The sequence below is a fragment of the Arabidopsis lyrata genome (genome assembly GCF_000004255.2).
Source record: "Arabidopsis lyrata subsp. lyrata unplaced genomic scaffold ARALYscaffold_6, whole genome shotgun sequence".
Lineage (NCBI taxonomy): Eukaryota > Viridiplantae > Streptophyta > Magnoliopsida > Brassicales > Brassicaceae > Arabidopsis > Arabidopsis lyrata.
This window is the reverse complement of record NW_003302550.1, coordinates 21974660-21994694: the sequence shown is the minus strand read 5'-3', so window position 1 is coordinate 21994694 and position 20035 is coordinate 21974660. Positions and strand designations below refer to the sequence as shown.

The 20035-nt window shown below is 38.4% G+C and overlaps 4 protein-coding genes and 1 non-coding gene across 6 annotated transcripts; 2 read left to right on the top strand and 3 right to left on the bottom strand.

Annotated features, from left to right (window-relative positions):
* Positions 1 to 601: 601 nt before the first annotated feature.
* On the bottom strand, positions 602 to 1418 carry LOC110227546 (uncharacterized protein At4g04775-like). Its single transcript, XM_021022073.1, has 2 exons — positions 1161 to 1418; positions 602 to 1085 (listed from the first exon to the last, which is right to left on the bottom strand). The coding sequence occupies exons 1-2, from the start codon at positions 1359 to 1361 to the stop codon at positions 759 to 761; spliced, it is 528 nt and encodes a 175-aa protein (XP_020877732.1). The 5' UTR covers positions 1362 to 1418; the 3' UTR covers positions 602 to 758.
* A 261-nt stretch (positions 1419 to 1679) lies between these two features.
* Positions 1680 to 6715, bottom strand: LOC110227535. 2 transcript variants are annotated; one of them, XM_021021973.1, is made up of 11 exons: positions 6471 to 6715; positions 5195 to 6262; positions 4084 to 5103; positions 3926 to 4006; positions 3811 to 3858; positions 3634 to 3717; positions 3257 to 3559; positions 3104 to 3178; positions 2751 to 3031; positions 2589 to 2670; positions 1680 to 2510 (listed from the first exon to the last, which is right to left on the bottom strand). In XM_021021973.1, exons 2-11 carry the CDS (start codon positions 6260 to 6262, stop codon positions 1869 to 1871), a joined length of 3684 nt encoding a protein of 1227 aa, XP_020877632.1. In that variant the 5' UTR covers positions 6471 to 6715; the 3' UTR covers positions 1680 to 1868. The 2 variants fall into 2 exon arrangements, with proteins under 2 accessions (XP_020877632.1, XP_020877631.1); XM_021021972.1 differs by having other exon boundaries at positions 6500 to 6715.
* Positions 6716 to 13559: 6844 nt separating this feature from the next.
* Positions 13560 to 13633, top strand: TRNAN-GUU. Its single transcript has one exon. It is a non-coding gene; the product is annotated as a tRNA-Asn (tRNA).
* Positions 13634 to 13754: 121 nt separating this feature from the next.
* LOC110227540 (hsp70-Hsp90 organizing protein 3) lies at positions 13755 to 16574 on the top strand. The gene is made up of 6 exons (XM_021021998.1): positions 13755 to 14673; positions 15186 to 15474; positions 15570 to 15655; positions 15740 to 15963; positions 16044 to 16170; positions 16251 to 16574. The coding sequence occupies exons 1-6, from the start codon at positions 13825 to 13827 to the stop codon at positions 16362 to 16364; spliced, it is 1689 nt and encodes a 562-aa protein (XP_020877657.1). The 5' UTR covers positions 13755 to 13824; the 3' UTR covers positions 16365 to 16574.
* A 2382-nt stretch (positions 16575 to 18956) lies between these two features.
* LOC9308726 (pectinesterase inhibitor 9) lies at positions 18957 to 19892 on the bottom strand. Its single transcript, XM_021022069.1, has one exon. It carries the CDS (start codon positions 19787 to 19789, stop codon positions 19166 to 19168), a length of 624 nt encoding a protein of 207 aa, XP_020877728.1. The 5' UTR covers positions 19790 to 19892; the 3' UTR covers positions 18957 to 19165.
* Positions 19893 to 20035: the final 143 nt, after the last annotated feature.

Below are 20035 nucleotides of genomic sequence, written 5' to 3'. Positions count from 1 at the left end.
TTTGAGGATGCGCTTCAAGGAGAGCCAGAGAAGTCTCCCGCAAAACAGAAGGATCAAGTGCGAGACGCATGCCAGCGTTCCCAGAGAGAATAAGGGGACCTAAGTGTCGGTAACATGACTTACCAACAAGAAGGACAATCGATACTCTAAGATGTTTGGGAAGCTTTTGCCACAAAAACATATCAAGGAATTGGAATTAGGAATGGTTTAGCACAATGAATGTTGTTACTTACCTATATATAGATGGGATTACTAATTAATGGTTGGGGACAATGAATGCTGCTGTTAGAGATTTTGAATTAGTAGTTGGGGACAATGAATGTGGAAAAGTAAATACTAATTAAAGTGACAAGACCTATCTCATTACTAGGTGATTAACTATTCTAAGGGATAACTGTTTAGCAGTTTCGTATTGCATTGGGGGACGTGAATATACAATTTACGGTAGCTTGTCGGCATAGAAATAAGTAGATCTGGGGCGAGATATCTTGATACTTCATATTTTTACAATATATATAAGTTGTAGAATTGAGTCGAAGCTTGGAAGCGTCTCGGGTACAATAATCGCGTGTAAGCAAAAACACGTTGGGAGGACACGAACGTCTCTAAGTGATAGCTTCATATCTTAAATATAGATAACTTGTAGAATTCGGGCTACAATAAAAGAGGGACGAACATTACACGATAGTCCCCAGTAGACAACATGATGAAAAAATGGGGGACATAATAGCCGAGGGATGAAAAAAGAGCTATTAAAGCTACATATAAGTGCCAAGCACGAACGCGGCTACGGGGACAATAATCGCAAGGACGAGAACGATGATTTTAGGACACGAACGAGCGACGTCGACAATGGAACGAGGGGAGCGTTGCAAAAGACATAAATTCTGCTGAAGCAATTTAATGTCTTCCTGGTAAAGGTCCAGACGATCGCACATCAAGGCAAGATCCATGTGCTCCCCGTTAGGGGCGGTAAGTAGGAACTTAAGGTGTTCTTCCTGTTCCCTAATAGAGCACTTAACCGCAGAAATCTCCTCCATAAATGCCTCGTCCAACCATTTAACAAGATGGCGCCCAGGTCGGTCCTGAATACAAACATAGCAAATGTAACTATAGTAGATCGAATTATTGAATTTAGTAAGAGTGGGATTTAAACTTACATCTCTCTTCTCGCACTGATAAAACTGCCTGCCAGGGTTGTCCTCGGAGAGTGAATTCGCAAGTACGACCGTCCCTCCGCAGTAACAGTGACGAGGTATACCAAGAATTTCAAAAGACATTGGCCCGGGATAAACAGGTCCATAAGAACTAAGAGATTCTCGGGATGAATCGTTCGACTGGGTATAACTATGGAGGCCCATGGTTCGTGGGAAACAATTAGATGGTAGAAATTATGGAGTAGGCTGGGGGGAGTTTGAGAGAAAGGGTATAATTGTGTAGATGAAGAGATCATTAATGTGGAGAGATAAATAGAGACTGGTGCCCAAAAATCTTGACAAGAATATAATATAAATTTATTAAGCAAAAAGTTACCTTGCAAAAAGTTACCTTTTCGCTGATGTGATAACACAGAAGGAAAATCATGGGGAAGCGTAAGAGCAACTGGCTTCTACTGTTGTTATTGGGTATCTAAACGTTGACTTGTTTGTAAAAATTGCCTATCCAAAATTGCGACAGGACAACATAATATAGAATATTTTAGGAGACAGGATCTCTGTTTGCGGAAGACAACCTAAATATCCAAGTAGTTCCTAAATAGATAGCAGTTTACAAATATTTAGTTCCTAAGCATCCAAGTAGCATCCAAGAAGAGTAAATAATTATTACAAAAAGACATAAGTTCTTAAGCAGAAATATTGAAAGGGGGATCACAGCCGGAGAGGCTGAACAAACTCCTCGAAGATGTCGACAGCAAATCTCATCCGGATATTCTCCACAAGTTCTTCAGTTATGCTGTCGTGACTAATGTTTTGGAAATGAAGCTCAATGTACTTCATAGCAAGCGGGCCGCTGTCGTCTTCATGTTCGCTTTGAAAGATCTCAGGAAGACGATCAAAGGCGAACTCAGGGGGAACTTGATGATTGCAGAGAACATCTTGGGGGACAAGTGATTTGATGATAAAAGGAAGCAACACAACGAGAGGTTTCATGAGCACGCCCATCTGTTTGTCGGTTTTGGCAGCCACGTTAGGGTCAAGAACACCTATGGTACCCTCTTTCAGATCTATGACAAGCGCAGCCCAGTGGCCCCCAGACAGATGTAAAGGCGCGTAAAGAGTGTCGACATCAGAAAACCAAGCCTGTCTCGTGAATCGGCCAGGGACTATACCCCTGACGTAGTCCCGTATCTTACTGTTCCACGGCCACTCAGATTTACTTTTGGACTTCTTGAAACGAGAATAGAGTTCGCTAAGGGTAATCGAAAACCATGAATCAAGTATGGCAGACCTACTCTGGACCAAAGTATCCCCAAACCTCCGAGCCAACAGGCTTAGCATGGCATCGATGTGCTGGATTGTATAGAGGACAATAATTAATTTAAGGGACATGATATTATAAAATGCAGGTATCATTGGTTTACAACGTACCTCTTGGTGGACAGAATGGTGAGGAGTAAGCATATCCTTAAAAAATGATCTGGGGACAACATGTGCATCGAGGACGAACTCCCTGACCATTAATGGAAAATAGTAATTTAAAGGTTTGGGGAAAAAGAAGTAAGTAATGAATTCAATAAGAAACTGAATTACCTCTGGCGATAAGATTTCAGAGTGGACAAGAAATGTTTCCGAAGATCATCATTTACTAGGACAAACGGGTGCAAAACCTCATCAGTTGATTGGGAAACACTGTTGGTCCCTGTGGATTCTTGTCCCTGGACTGGAATAGGGTCACGGAAACGGTGGGGTTTATTCCTTGCCCTTTTGGGAGGGAGGATCGGCTTAGAAGAATCCCCGCCAAGAGAAGAGGATTTTCTCTTTTTCCCAGAGGGACTTTTTTCTGAAATTGCCACACCACCAGTAGCATTTCCCTATAAAAAAAGGTATTTTAGGGAAAGGGACAAACAGAACCACAATTAAAATGCTGAAAATTTATGAGATACCTCTTGATCGTCAACCAGTTGTTCATCAGCACCTCTTGAGGATTTAAAAAGCTCTGGCGGCCATGCTTTGTTTGCCTAGATGAATGGGCACGACAGGTTAGGGATAAGAAATTAGAATTTGCGTTTTAGTTATTACAGAAATAAGTATTATACCTCGTCCATAGCTTCATCTTGGTGATCCTCGTCTTCAGACCTTCCTTCACTATCACCACTACTCTCGTCACCCTCTTTGGGTTCGTGGTCCCCAGAAACAGACTTATCCTCTAAAACCTCAGTCTCAACATCGTCCCCGGAGACATCAACAGACTTTTCAATTACTTCTTCTCTTCTGTCCTCGCACTCAACAACATCAACGTGCTCAGACACACCAACAGACTTATTCTCTATAGCTTCCCTTCTCTCCTCACCAACAAATCCCACGTCCTCAGACACACCAAAAGAATTTCCACCAGCAACCTGTTATAGGTGATTAGAAGAGAGGATCATATCCATGGAAAGACACAGGTATCCACGTTGAAACAGAGACAAACCTGCTCTGTATCTTGATCGTCCTCTGATTCATCAGCCGAACTGATCTCCTCTACATCTTGATGAGGCGTTTGGAAGTCGTTGGGCTAAAAGTAAAGAGAATTAAAAGTAAAAAAGGATTAGAAAAATAAAAAACTCCACCACATAAGAAAACAAATAATGACTTTAGTTAAACTTACGTTGTGATCTTCAGGAAAATTCTCTTTAACAGACTTTCCAACCAGGACCTGTGTAAAATGGTTTAGGAACCATTCCCAGAAAGAGGTAGACAAAAAAAAAATGTAATATACAAACCTCATCTGCAACTTCTTCGTCCTCGGTTTCCTCTGCGTTGTCCTCACTAATGGTTGGCAATGGAGTTTGGAAGTCTTTTGGCTGAATAATATGTAAGAAACAGAGGTTATTCAACGTCAAAACAATAGAGAAGGACCAGAAGCAACAAGGAAACTTACGTTGTGATCAATAGAGAACTTCGAGGAAGAAGGACCAGAAGGAGATGGATGAATGGTAGAAGGACCAGAAGCAACAAGACCAGGAGAAGGTCCAAACGGACCAGACTTAGCAGGACCAGAGGGAGATGCATAAGACTGGTTGAGGTTTTGTAAAACATCAGACACTCCTCCGTACTCAGACCAGGCTTGCCGCTGAAACTCCTCCAAAAGTTGAGAATTACTTTTCCCCTTAGACGGCGATTGAGGAGAACTTGGGGCGGGAGGGTCTATCTGGACATGGGGGGAATCAGAGGTCTGCCCACTAGGGACCTTGTTGATATTTATATTTTCTGGGGGACCATGCGTTTGTCCCTCAGTAACAGCGTTCGTTAATGGGACATCTGTGTGTCCCCCGGACTCCTTGTTTACATTTGCATTATTAGGGGGACCATAGGTTTGTCCCTCAGATGGTTTGTTTTTACCTGGTGAAGCAGCTTTCGGAGGGGGGGTTGTTGGAAACTTCCCACCATGGCGCAGATTGCTAATAATCTCGTCTAAGAGTTCGTCTTTCAATAAAGACTTCTCTACTCCATACATCCGACAAACTTCACCCATCAATTCAACCTTCAATTCCTCTTTCATGTCACGGAACTTCGAATTAACTTCTTCCATGATCAGAGCATGGAGAACATCTTTACCTTCAGTCCCTGCTGGGGGACAAAAGTCTTCATCGACCTTCCCTTTACCTTTTGATGAACCAGATGGACCACCCTGGGGAAACTCAGGCATGTCAGAGTTTATATTTGGACGTCTCACAGGTACCTTCTTGGTCTTGCGAACATTGGGTTCTTTGGGGTTCTCATCAACGACTATCTTTGGCCAAGTACGACACCCACCAATCCAGTCAGCTTGGCAGAACTTGTATCCGCCACCAATAAGGCTTTCCATATAGTCAATCGCCGGGTCAGAGACTTCATCAGGCCAATCGTTGATCGATGGGTGTGGGGGATCATCAGTAGACAACAGCGGGGCAATCCTTAACTACATTGAATTCAATAATTAATTAGTAAACACTTGGGTACTAGGGTAAAAAAATAATAATGTTCACGAGAAGGACAAAAATAATAATTACCCCAGGAATTAGCTCTGTTTCCATTATGTTGGAATTGTGAAAAGTCTTCAACGGAGGCAAAGTAGTGATTGACCCATCAATGATAGTCTGCGTATCATCAGGTTGATTAAGGTATCTCTCAAAAACTGGGATGGCCTTTAACATCAGCAGTTGGAAGACAAGAGGGAACCCATGGGTTGAAGAGTGAGACTGGTTGAACTTCGCAATTAGGGCAGAGAGACTGTTAACCTTCTGACTGACCTTAACCATTCGCATTGTCAGAAGGAATGATTCTCGTCCCCATGGAAACGCTTCAAACGACTCCAAATGCTGAACCATTTCGACAACTTGAAGAGAAGCTCTCACAGGTTGGGAACTGCAAAGCAATACCCCTTCAACGATCACGATAAGAGCGAGACGAAGCCTTCTCCAGTCATCCATCTTCTCTTTCTTGGGCTTCATCTTGTCTTTCCTCAGCCAGTCAACAATGTCCTTGATGAGGACACCCGTGTGGTCCTCGCCTATGAGAATATTCCAGTACGGATGTTTTTTGGTACATTCTCTCTGCGACTTCAATACATCTGCCGGTGAAGAATACGGCCGACAATCCAGACCAGTGAGAATGGCAAATTCTCTTAACGAAAAACGGAATGGCTGACCGGCAAAAATAAACCATAGCTCGTGTTTTTTCCTTGTGTAGACGCCTCTACACAACATCTGATGTACTAATTTGCCGGAAAACGAACATTTGCGGACAGGAAGCTGAAACAGCGGGCCAAAGCATGAGGCGCGGAGATAATTTAACTCTTTCGTCCCTTCTAGGATTTCGACGAGATCGAGCAGATACTCCGGCTTTGAATAAGCATTAATACGTCCGAGAGGCGGATAGCAGTCAGTGGCGTAGAGCCTTTTCGGAAGTTTGTCCCTAATTACTACCGGGATCTCCGGTCGCGGCTGATATGGAGAATTTGAGTGGGTCGCGGTTGACTTGGCGGAGACAAAAGGGTCGTCGTCGTCTTCAAAGGAAACCGGGCGCCTGGAACTTCCAAGCGGAGACTTTTGTTTCAATTTACTGGAGGAGGACTTCATCTGCGGCGGAGGAGAGAAAACAGAAGAAAAAATTAAGAATTTCTTTGAAAATCGAACAGTGGAAAAGGAGCATGCAGATGGACAGAAACCCTAGAAATTGGGGACGACACGATTAAGTCAAATTAGATGACTACGAACCAATAATTAGATGACTACAAACTAACTTGTGATTAATCAAGTATGAGGGACAAAATCGAGTGTCAGTTACATTCAAAGAATCTGCCGAAAATGGTTTACCGTAACTAACTTCCGATGAGAGGAGAAGGAGAAGAAAGAGAAAGGGAAAGTGAATGAGAGACGAAAGCGGTTACACTTCTCGCAGGGGAGAGAAGTTTGTGGGGTGTAATTTTGCACGGGTCTCGAGGGTTAATAGGGAAACGAGAAGGTGCGAATGTCAACTCGTTGCCAGGCGCAGGCGGGAACTGTCTGTGAGGGCAAAATTGACAATTCACAGACAAATGTGGTATGAGTTGAAAGATGGAGAAGAATGTGGTAGATCTTGAAACAAATAGGGAAAATGTGGTAGATCTTGTAATTTTTTCATTATAAAAACGTTTATAAAGTATTTACAAAAAATGATATCAAATATCTATAAGATTTCATAAATTTCTTAAGAAAGGATGTGAAAATAGAATTTTTGAACAACCTTTTTTGTGGTATTTATGGTATCATAAAGGTGGAATTTTTCAAAATTCCCAAATTTGAATACAAATTCAAATCATATGTAAGAAACTAAACAAATATGTTAAAATTTAGAAGAAGAGGTGTGAACAATGTGCGGATGAGAGTAGAACAACCTATTTGCAGCTGGGCTAAGGGGGTTTGGTTCTTTGAAGCCACACCAAAGTTTGCTTTTATTACGTGACTTGCAATGCATGACAGATTAACTACGGGAGTTCGTACGGGGAAGTGGAACGCACAAGTAGATGCCTCGTGTAAATTATGTGATGAACCAATAGAAACAAGAAACCATCTCTTTTTCCAGTGCCGTTACTCACAACAAGTATGGAAAAAACTAGCAAAAAGATACTTAAAGAAAAATACACATGGGAGTGGGATTGTCTCACCTTGCTCGTCACTAGTAAAACTCTTGATAGGAAAGTGCTTTTGCTCCTCAGATATGCCCTTCAAATAGCAGTTCACACGTTATGGAGAGAGAGGAATAATCGACGGCATGGAGAAGACCCTATCACAGCATCGACCCTTGAGAAAACCATCGACAAGAATATTCGCAACCGGATCACCTTGCTTCAGAAACACGAAAATACAAAGTATGATGACATCTTCATATTTTGGCTCTCCACTAGGATTTAATTTGCAAACCATTGTCAAAATTTATATGAAAACTCAAAAAGATGTACTTAATGTAACATTAGTTTTTTTGGTGAATAAATTTTACTTGCTAAATTTGCATCTTCATGTGATTTGTACTTTGCTTTTTATATTGTCGTTTACCACTTTGGTTGGTTATAACCATTAACTAATAGTGGATTTGGAGAAACCATATACTTGTTCTTGAGTGTTAATATAAATGTGGTATGTTTGGAGAAAAAAAAAAACTAAACAAAATATGAAACCTAAACTTATTTTAAAGTAAATACACATTTTATTAAAATCCGAATCCGAACCACAAACGTACAAAACTATTTGTTTATGATGATATTATTACGCTCTTGGCCAAGCCGTATGCATAAAAAAATCATCTCTTTTTTTTTTTATATAAAAAAATCATCTCTTCTTTTGTGCTTGGTCTTGGATAGATAACAAAAAGTTTGTCATTCTTTGCTTTGAGATTATAGAATAGAAAGTATGGTTCAACAACCCCTATCGATGATGTTGATGACAGCGGGTGTCACATTGCTTTGACCTTGCTTGACTACAATGGAAAGTTCCCATTGTACGAGTTTCCTGTCTCGTGGAAAGTCTTTGAGCAATGATATCTGGTTCTTTCCGGGCACCACCAACATTGGTGAGATAATTTTTGCCCCAAGGTACTTGTCATCTGCTTTGGAGTTAAACATCGTCCTCTACAATCTTGCGGACAATAAGCTGAGAGGAGTAAATATGCGTGGGGTTTCAGTTGAACTAAAGGGGATTTGGAATTGGAAAGCTCGGTTATTTAATCTCTTTGATTTAGTTTGAGTTTGTCCCTATGTTTTTAGGTTTATCAATGTAAAACGCTTCTGTTGTTGTTAGTACTCATGAATGAAGAGAATTGTGAAAAGATTTTCTATTTTCTCAATCTGTAAAAGTGTTTACAATCTGAATTATATACAATTATCCTAAACCAAGCTACCATATACAATCTAAGCTAAACCGGATTACAAAGTAATTTAATAGCCCCCCTCAAGCTTGAGCTTCATAGATGTTCAGAAGACCAAGCTTGCTGTTGTTCTCTCGAAAAGGCGCCGGATATAGAGGTTTAGTCAGTGTGTCAGCTAACTGAGTATCAGTTCTGACAAACATTGTTTTGAGAATACCTGCTTCAATGCATTCTCTGACTTTGTGACAATCATTTTCAATATGTTTTGCCCTCTCATGGAAGACTGAATTATTCGCAATATGCAAGGCAGCTTCATTATCACAGTATAAGTAAGCAGGGTGTTTGAAAGGAACCTTAAGAGCTATGAGAAGATACCCCAGCCAAATGATCTCCTTCGTTGCTACACTCATTGCTCTATACTCTGCTTCAGCTGAACTCAGAGAGACTACATCTTGCTTTTTCGAGCGCCAAGATACTAATGAATTACCAACAAAGATAGCAAAACCAGTTACACATCTTCTAGTGTCAAGACAAGTCAACCAACAGAATCAGAGAAGCCCGCAAATCAAAATTTGCATCTGCACCATAAAAAATTCCCTAGCCAATGGTACCCTTCAAATATCTCAAAATTTTGTGAAGAGCTTGAAGGTGAACATCTGTTGGAGGAGAAGAATATTGTGCTAGCTTCGAAACTGCAAAGGTAATGTCAGGCCTTGTCAAACATAAGTACTGTAATTTGCCAAGAAGTCTTCTGTATGGTTTACTATCAACAAGTAACGTTCCAGTATCTTTAGAGAGCTTCTGATTTGGTTCCATTGGAATGGATGATGGTTTGCAATCAGAAAAACTAGAAGAAGCCAACAAGTCAAGAACATATTTTCTTTGACTTAATGATATTCCATCTGCATTCCTTGCTATTTCAATCCCAAGAAAAAATTTTGGTTCTCCAAGATCTCTTAACTAGAAGAAACTACTCAACTGCAAAGTGAGTTCAGAAGAAGCAGCTTTTGTAGTACTTGCAATAAGTATATCGTCTACATACACTAGAACCACCAAGAAATTGCCATCTTGAGCTTTCACAAACAAAGTATGATCACCATGACATTTTTCAAACCCAAGGCTGAGCAAAGTCGTTTTAAATTTGATGAACCACTGACGCGATGCTTGTTTTAGACCATAGATCGATTTGTGTAATCTACACACAACATTAGGAGAGACTTCCTCCCCTTGTATTTCTGCATATCCAGATGGAAGCTTCATGTATATCTCTTCTTCAAGATCACCATTCAGAAAGGCATTAGATATGTCAAGTTGATGTAAATACCAATTCATCTTTGGTGCAAGAGAAAGAAGTAGCTTTACTGTAACCATCTTAGCTACAGGAGAGAAAGTATCAAAAAAATCAACTCCTTCTTGCTGAGTATATCCTTTAGCTACAAGACGTGCTTTATGTCTTTCAATACTTCCATCTGCCAAATACTTAATAGTAAACAACCATTTGCATCATACTGCAATTTTCCCTTTAGGTAAATCACATATACTCCAAGTTCCCGTCCTTACAAATGCACCAATCTCCTTTCCCATAGCATCATTCCATACCTTGTCAAGCTTAGCCTCAGAATATTTTTGTGGTATCTTTGTAGATGTAATGATATTAATAAAAGCTCCGAAAGGCTCAGATAAATATGAATAAGATATATAATTTGCTAGTGGATAAGGAGAGGTTTTAGTAATAGTAGGAGTATTATTATAGCAATGAAAGTCCTGCAAGTGGGAAGGCAGTTTTCTCTGCCTGGTTGATTTAGGTTCAGAAGGAACAGAAATCAGGGATGATGACTCGTCATGATGTTGAGGAGCATCAGAAGATGATTTCACTAGAGGCAAATGTTCATCAATGTTTGGTGCAGGGAGAGAAATATGAAAGAAATGTTTTGCAGCATATGCAATATTAGATGATGCAAAAGGAAAAATATCCTCATAGAATATGACATGTCTAGAAACAGAAACTGAGTATGTCTCTATATCTAATAGCTTGTAACCCTTATAACCCATTGGATAACCTAAAAATATACAAGCCTTAGCTCTAGGATCAAACTTAGTTCTAGATTTTGGTGACGTAGAACAGTAACACAAGCAACCAAACGCTTTAAGGGATGAATAATCTGGTATTGCATTAGTTAATTTTTCATATGGAGTTTTGTTTTGAATGACAGGAGAAGGTAACCTATTAATAAGGAATACGGCTGTCAATATGTAATCACCCCAATACTCTAATGGAACTCCAGACTGAAACATAAGTGTCCTAGCTACATTCAACAGGTGTTGATGCTTTCTCTCTACAACAGAGTTTTGTTCAGGTGTTTCAGGACAAGAATGATAAGCTTTAATTCCTTCTTTTAAAAAGAAAGCAGTAAATTTCAATTCATGAGCATTATCAGACCTAACTGAACAAACTCTAGTGTTATATTGAGTTTCAACCATTTTAAGAAAAGTAGGAAAAACAGTGACAACATCTGATTTTTGCTTAAGCATGTATAACCAAGTAGCACGACTAAAGTCATCAACTATTGTCAAGAAATAACGAAAACCATCAACAGTTGGAACAGAAAATGGACCCCAAGTATCTATATGAACCAATTCAAAGGTTTTTTCACGCATATGATTCAAAGATTTAAAAGGTAAATGTTTCTGTTTTGATAAATGGCAAATTCGACAATGTGAATCATTTTTATTTATCTTTTTCTTTGGTAACAGTAAAACATCAGAAAGAGTATCAATTTTAGCAAAGGAGGGATGACCTAATCTTTTATGCCACATTTCATAATCATTCTTTAAACTAGAACAGATAGACTTACCTTGAAAAGCAGACACATCAACAAGACTCTTATCCAAATTTAAGACATATAAATTTCCAACTTGACTACCTTTGCCAAGCATCAATTCCTTGGTAAGAGCCTGAATCATACAGTCATCAGAAGTAAAACTCACTTTAGAATTCAATGTTTTAGTGATAACACTAACACTCAACAACTTGAATTTAAAGGTAGGTATATATAAAACATTGTGTAAAGACAAAGCATCAGTGAGTTGAATGTAACCAGTGCCCTCTATTTTGACTGTTTTTCCATTTGGAAGTCTAACATAAGTTCTATCTAAGGCTTTATAGTCTAAGTAAATATCCCTTTCATGAGTAACATGATGACTAGCTCCTGAATCTATAACCTAAGCTCTAAGAGACAACTCAGTTTCTTGAGGTACAGAAGATGTCAACATGTCATAATAGGTAATATCATAGAGAGAAAGGAATGTACCAGTTATCTGTGAGATAGAAGGTACGAAGGTTGAAGTCGAGGCTATGGCTTTGTCAGGGCATGAAGTGATACTAGGGGACTGGAGCTGGGTGCTTAAGTAAGAGATCATTTGTTGGATGTGATCTTTAGACATCATTCCAGCTTCAGCAACTGGTGCTTGATTCTCTATCTGATCAGTACTTGCTAGGTTTGTGCTTCCCACATATGAATTCTGTTGTTTTGCCCTTGGATGACCCGGAGGATATCCATGAACTTTGTAACACTTGTCAATAGTGTGACCAATACGGTTGCAGTGAGTACATTTAGGTTTCTTGAAGTTACCCTGAGCTAGCAAAATCTGATTCTGATCAGTAAGCATTCCTTGAGTTTGAAAAGCAGCAGGACTAGGAACTGGTTTTGAAGCAAATCCCACCAAACGCTGACTCTCATCTTGATCAAGCATGTTGTATATCTCATTCAGTCCTGGTCGAGGCTTCATGTTAAGAATTTGACTCCTGATACTATTAAAATCATCATTTAAACCCATCAAAAACTGAATAACTCGGCTTGTTTCCGCATCCTCTAGCAGTTCTTTCACTTGATCACAATCACACTTCTTCACACTACGAGATTTAGTATTAGACAATTGTTCCCACAATGTTTTCTTCTTCGTAAAGTAAGTAGAAAGATCAAGTTGTCCCTGCTTCAGCGTCATCACAGCTTGTTCCAGCTGATACTTCCTAGGCAAATTATTCACCTCAAATCGAGTAAATAGATCATTCCACATCTCAACAGCATCTTCATAGTAGAGTATACTGTCATAAATCTCCTTGTTCACAACATTAAGAATCCAAGACTTCACCATACTGTTGCATCTACTCCAGATCCGGAAATTTGAATCACTAACAGACGGTCGCAACAGAGATCCATCAACAAAACCTAGCTTGTTTTTTGCATCTAGGCTGATTCTCATCGCTATCGACCAACTATTGTAATTACTACCATCAAGAGTATGAGCAACTATAGATAAACCTGGATGATCAGAATTATGAAGGATCAAAGGATTATCGAAAGTTTCAGAGGTCTTCGACATCGATCCTTGACCATCATACATATCCGATCGTTGAAAAAGTTGTTGTTTCGTTGCTGCAAGCTTCGGATCTTCAAGGATCGGTGAATCGCGAGCAGATTTGACAACAAAACCTTCATCGTCAGGTGTACCACTTCGATTTCTCATTTTTCCTACTTTCTTCACCATTTTTCTTCAAATCGAGGTCGCGGAAGAACAATCGATGATCGGAAAAAGATTAACAGGTGAGATTCGAGAAGAAATTGAAGAAACGACGGTGAAATCACCAGAATTGCGTGAGCAAAAGCTCTTATACCATGTTAGAACTCATGAACGAAGAGAATTGTGAAAAGATTTTCTATTTTCTCAATCTGTAAAAGTGTTTACAATCTGAATTATATACAATTATCCTAAACCAACTAAACCAAGCTACCATATACAATCTAAGCTAAACCGGATTACAAAGTAATTTAATAGTTGTTGTCAAGGTTTTGAATACATTGCTGCTTATGTCTTTTGATTCCTTGAATTTTCTCAAAATTCAAAAGTCTATTAAAAACAATTTAGACAAACAAACAGTATAAGAGATTTAAATGACTACTCTTGAAGCCGATGAATTTCCACAGACATTAAAATACTGTATGAATAATTAAATATTGTGTCACAAATCAAAAAGCTGGAGTAGCTCAGTTGGTTAGAGCGTGTGGCTGTTAACCACAAGGTCAGAGGTTCGACCCCTCTCTTTAGCGTTTCTTTTCACTTCTTGTTATTATTTATTTAAATTTTTTCCACGGCTATGACGAACATTCTCGACACAACAAAACATTCGAATTTTCCAGAACTCTCTCGTTCCTTCTTCTTCCTCCTCCTCTCTGTTTTTAAATTTCCTCCATTGTCATCACAATCTTCAATATGCAAACAAACAATTCAATCAAATTCAATGGCGGAAGAAGCAAAATCCAAAGGAAACGCCGCTTTCTCTTCCGGCGATTACGCCACCGCAATAACCCATTTCACAGAAGCAATCAACCTCTCTCCAACCAATCACGTCCTCTATTCAAATCGATCCGCCGCTTACGCTTCTCTCCACTGTTACGAAGAAGCTTTATCCGACGCGAAGAAGACTATAGAGCTTAAACCTAATTGGTCGAAAGGATATAGCCGATTAGGAGCTGCGTTTATTGGATTGTCTAAGTTTGAAGAAGCGATTGATGCGTATAAGAAAGGATTAGAGATTGATCCGAGTAACGAAACGCTTAAATCTGGATTAGCTGATGCGTCGAAATCTAGGGTTTCGTCAAAGTCGAATCCTTTTGTTGATGCGTTTCAAGGAGAGGAGATGTGGGCGAAATTGACGGCGGATCCGGGGACTAGGGTTTATTTGAAGGAGCCTGATTTTGTTAAGACGATGCAAGAGATTCAGAGGAACCCTAATAATCTTAATTTGTATATGAAGGATAAGAGAGTTATGCAGGCTTTAGGGGTTTTGTTGAATGTTAAGTTTGGTGGATCTAGTGGTGGAGATACGGAGATGAAGGATGCTGATGTGAGGAAAGAGCCTGAACCGGAGATGGAGGTGGAGGTGGAGCCTATGGAGTTGACGGAGGAGGAGAGGGAGAAGAAGGAGAGAAAGGAGAAGGCTTTGAAGGAGAAAGAGCAAGGAAATGTTGCTTATAAGAAGAAAGATTTTGAGAGAGCTATTGAATGTTATAGTAAGGCGATGGAGCTTGATGATGAGGATATTTCGTATTTGACAAATCGTGCTGCTGTTTATCTTGAAATGGGAAAGGTATTTGCTTCAACTTCTTTACCAAGTTCGGTTTTCTTTTGTTATGCTTCTGGATAAGTCTTATACTTGGTGTTGAACCTTTAGGTACTTTAGATTAAGGAGGGAGATATAGGGTTCTTGAAGTAGCTTGTCACTAGTTAGTGTATATGTGATGACCTTGATGGGTTATGATGACTTTCATCTGCTTCTTGATGGAGATCTGAAAGTCGTATACTTGGTTTCTGGTTGAATTTAGATGAGTTTGGAATTGAGGGTTCATGTCTTCATGATGGGTTTTGATAACTTTGATCTGCTTCTTGGTGTTGGAGATAGGAGTTTTTTATTCACTTGTTCTGCAGCAGTGGTTATCTTTGCTATTACCCGAATAAATCAATCTAAATGTACCCCGAGTGATATAAATACATTGGTCTTTGTGTTTCTGTATTATTAGTCCTGTTTGATCAACTGTTGGTCATCTGGATCTAACCTGCATCTTGTGTGATGTTTTATTTATTTTCTCAAACGAATATCAGTACGAGGAGTGTATTGAAGACTGTGACAAGGCTGTTGAAAGAGGCAGAGAGCTCCGTTCTGACTTCAAGATGATAGCAAGAGCTCTGACTAGGAAAGGATCTGCTCTGGTGAAAATGGCGAAATGTTCGAAAGACTTTGAGCCTGCGATTGAGACTTTCCAGAAAGCTCTTACAGAGCATCGTAATCCAGATACTTTGAAGAAACTTAACGATGCTGAGAAAGCCAAGAAAGATCTGGAGCAACATGAGTACTATGATCCTACGGTAGCTGAGGAGGAGCGAGAGAAAGGTATATACTGATCCTTAGTTACACACTTACACTTACTATCTTGAAACGTGATTTGATATGAAGATTAAGCATTTGACATTCCTCCTTCGATGCAGGTAATGGATTCTTTAAAGAGCAGAAGTATCCAGAGGCAGTGAAACATTATTCAGAAGCAATTAAAAGAAACCCGAGTGACGTGAGGGTAAGAACTTTTCTGTTTCTTGTTGAGTTAAGCACATAGTTTCAGAGTATAGAATCTTAGCGAGTATATTTTTCCGGTCTGTAGGCATATAGCAACAGAGCTGCTTGTTACACAAAGTTAGGAGCATTACCGGAGGGATTGAAAGATGCCGAAAAATGCATTGAGCTGGACCCAAGTTTCACCAAAGGATACAGTAGGAAAGGAGCTATTCAGTTTTTCATGAAGGAATACGATAAAGCCATGGAGACATATCAAGAAGGGCTAAAACATGATCCTAAGAACCAGGAGTTACTTGATGGTGTTAGAAGGTTTGCAAAATTTTGCATTCTCTCTCTTTGTTGTTAAACCTTGCAAAGATCGGTTTAGTGAAAGTATTGTTATCTTTCAGATGCGTGGAACAGATAAACAAAGCGAACCGCGGTGATCTGACACCAGAAGAATTGAAGGAGAGACAAGCAAAGGCAATGCAAGATCCAGAAGTCCAGAACATATTGTCGGATCCAGTAATGAGACAGGTAAAATCAGTGGCAACAATTGTGTTCTTAAGTTGTGTCTGAGACTTGTGTGATGATGTTGTTTTGATGAATTTTTGCAGGTATTGGTGGATTTTCAAGAGAATCCGAAAGCTGCACAGGAACACATGAAGAATCCAATGGTAATGAACAAGATTCAGAAGCTGGTTAGTGCTGGTATTGTTCAGGTCCGGTAAATTGGCTATGCTGAATCGGAGTCGTCGAATCAAACCAAAGATGTTTTCAAATTTTCACTGCGTTGTTTTGGACTTTTGTTATTAAACAGAAACTCTGTTTTGGTTTGGGACATGTTTGATGAGTTATTGTAGAATGAATCAAGTCTGTGTTCTCTCTTTAGTTTTCTCCTGATTTTATCTGCTAATTCTAAAAACTATTTCAAAAGAAGATTTATAATTTTAAAGTGAAAAGCTGTAAAATCTTGTTTTTCTACTTGTTCCTTTTACAGAGGAATAAGGTGTGTCTTTAGAAAGTCTTTTGGGGCAGGCCTCACGTGCATTGCACGTTATGGTGATTAAAATATCGTGCAATAATCAGTTTGTGTTGAATTTTCTTTTCACTTTTCCTTAATTTGAGAAGATGGCGTCTTCTCTATAGTGGAATCTATTGTGATGTGTCATTTAGTGAGACACATATATTGACATTAATGGATAAAAAAGAGACATTATAGGTTACTAAAAATGCTTTCTAGAAGAACAAAAAAGAATTTGGGAATTTGTTTTTAGTCAAATGGTTGAATCCATTTTTTCCATCGGACTTCGGCTCCATTAACTCGCGTTACCTCTTCGTGTAGTAGGGATTGACTATAGATCGGTCCAAAGATGTAAAAAAAAAAAGAGAACGGAAAAGAATTTGATGTACTAAACAATCTTAAACAGGAATACTAGCTAGCATATAACTGCATGTTTTGTTATTGTAGCAAAAAAGCTAAAAAAATTTATTTCCATAATTGTACCTAATTTGTTTCCATGATCACTCTTCACAGTTCCTTCTTCGATTTGTCTTTCCCAAAAGCTAACAATTGAAAAAGCACCTAGTGTTAACAAAAGGTGATAAGATTTGCCCACCTGTTCCCAAACTACCAAAGTAAATGGAGCTTATGTGGAAAGAGGTAACACAAATTCATAATAAAATTATTTAAATCGTAAAGTAAAGTAGCTCTTACTCTAGTGGGTTTATTGAAAGAGAACAAAAACACTAGTTAAGAGATCTTTAGTTCCGAGTCTATTTGGAAAAAATGATATTCTCAAAGAGAATAGATTTAAAGCTGATGACTTTGGATTCGTTAAGATTAGGAAAAAAAGGATTATTCAAATCTTAAAAATACTCTTTTTTTGTAAGGTGTGTATTTTGTATGCGAAGAAAAAGTGTATAAGTGTGAAAAAAAAAAGGATATAACTCATTTGGTTTTAGAAAACATCATTGGTTATTCGAGTGTTTCGAAATGGTAAAGATTATTATTGTGTGAACAATTTTCAATAATTTATAATGCTTGGCATATACGTTCATTTGAAGTATCTCCGAGACCGATGCAATTAGGTTTATCCTATAATCTGATAGACTCTGCGTAGGTCCAAAAGTATATTTGAACAACTCAATCTAACACTCCGACTTCAATTATTGACTCAAAGGTGAAAAAAATAATAATATAAAAGGATTCGCCTGAATCCATAATTCATCGGGTGTATTAGGCCTGGACAAAATAACCGAACCACGACAACCGAATCGGAACCGAAGCAAAAAGAACCGAACTGGAATCGAACCGAAATTTTAAAATACTCAAATGGATCCGAAATTTCAGAACCGAAAGAACCGGAACATAAACCAAAATATTTTGGGTACCCGAAAATACCCGAAATATGAGTTTATATATAAAAATATTAGTTATTTTTAGATCGAATAACCAAAAATACCCGAAATGCCAACAATATTTGGAAAATATATTAAAAAATACTTACAATATCCAAAAAATACTCGACAATATTCGAAAATACCCAAAAATATCCAAAATACCTAAAAATATCCGAAAGAAAATATCTGAATGGATCCTAAACTTCAGAACCGAAAGAACCGGAATCAGAACCGGAACCGAACCGAAATTGATTGGTTCCTATATGGATCCTAAACTCTAGAACCGAAAGAACCGGAACCGAACAAGAACCGAACGGGTATCCGTACGTCCAGGCCTAGAGTGTATAGTCGGAGCCGGTCCGAAGATTACGGAGATAATATTAAAATTTTTGTTTTCTTTTTTCATTTTTATAAAAAAGTTAAATGATATTTCTCTATAAACTAAGGAGGGGGTATTCAACAATTGAATATAGAAGAAATATTGCTATATCAAATGTTTTGCAAAGGTATTTCAAATTATTTTTATATAACGAACTAATGATAATTGTTTTCTGTCAACAACTCTATTGATATGTTATAATTGTTTTGTAATTTAAAATAAGGAAATGAAAGCAATTAGAAAAATAAATTAATAAATAATTAAATCAGGGAAACATAAGTGGAAAACCAAACTTTTTGACAAAAAGAGATTCAGAAATCACATATTCAAATTTATTAAAACTAAATAAATGATTACTAATTAGTAATTACATTAAAATATCAGATATTCCAAAAATAATAATTCACTCAACGGTAAGCTAAGTGACTTGTGCCTAGTTACATTAATATTAAATTTTTTTTTTTAAATTGTGTGATATTAAATATGAAAAATAAAATATATAAAAAATAAAATAATATTAAAATGTAGGAGCACATCCAAATTTTGTGGCCAATTCTTTTTTTTCCATAAACCAATAAACATCATCGTTATCCCTAACTCGAAACAATGACAAAATCATAAACATTACAAGCCAACACATAAATACAAGGTATCATAACGAAACAAACGATCCACTAGGAAAACAAAAAAAAAAAAAAAACATGACAAAACCTAATTAATTAGGACCGAATTTTAATTTATTACCCGAAACTATGACTTATGCCGAGCCGCGAACCGGTTTACAAGAGCCAAAGCATTACTAGTAACTCGAGCCACATGAACCACTCGTCTTCTTATCGCCGATTTCACCACACCGTCCATAACCTTTCCATCGAACCCATCAAGACACGTTGTCTCATCCGTTAAAGCAGCACTAACCCAAGTCTCAACGTTACTTAGCCTCCACAAGAACTCGTCTCGATCACGACCGGATCCACCAACTTGCCTCAACTCCCTCATCGACTGAGCCAACATCTCTAAACCGTCTCCAAGATTCTCAACACAATCCTTTACGGCTAAGTACTCTCTCCGTTTGATTCTCCTAGCTTTAGTCAGCTTCGCTACGTAGACCGTCGTGGACTGGACCCGGACTAGAGTAACGGCTAAAGCGGTTTGAGTTAACCGGTTTTCGTTGCGGCGGATTTTGTTGGCGAAAGTGGCGAGGCATTTGACGCAGAGAGTTTGGTAACGCGTGACACGGCATGATGAGACAATGAAGTTGATGCTGTTATTGCTAGGGTTTGGTGATGATGAAGGTTTGGCTATGGTGGATTGGGAGAGTAGTGGAAGAAAAAGTAGAAGGCAATAGCAAAGATGGGTTAGCTTTGGTTCCATTGGTGTGTGTGGGGTTATTTGTTCTATTTTGTGGTGCGTTTCAATTAAAAGGCATGTGTGTATACACGAGTGTGGTGTTGTTATTTATAGGAGAGCTTCATTTTTTTTTATAACATCATTCATTGATATTAAATCTAATACAAAAGTTTGTATATCCAAATTACAAACATAAACTTATACAAACACAAACAAAAGCACTACTAACTACTTTGAAGATTTTTTTTTTTTTTTTTCATCTTTTTTTCA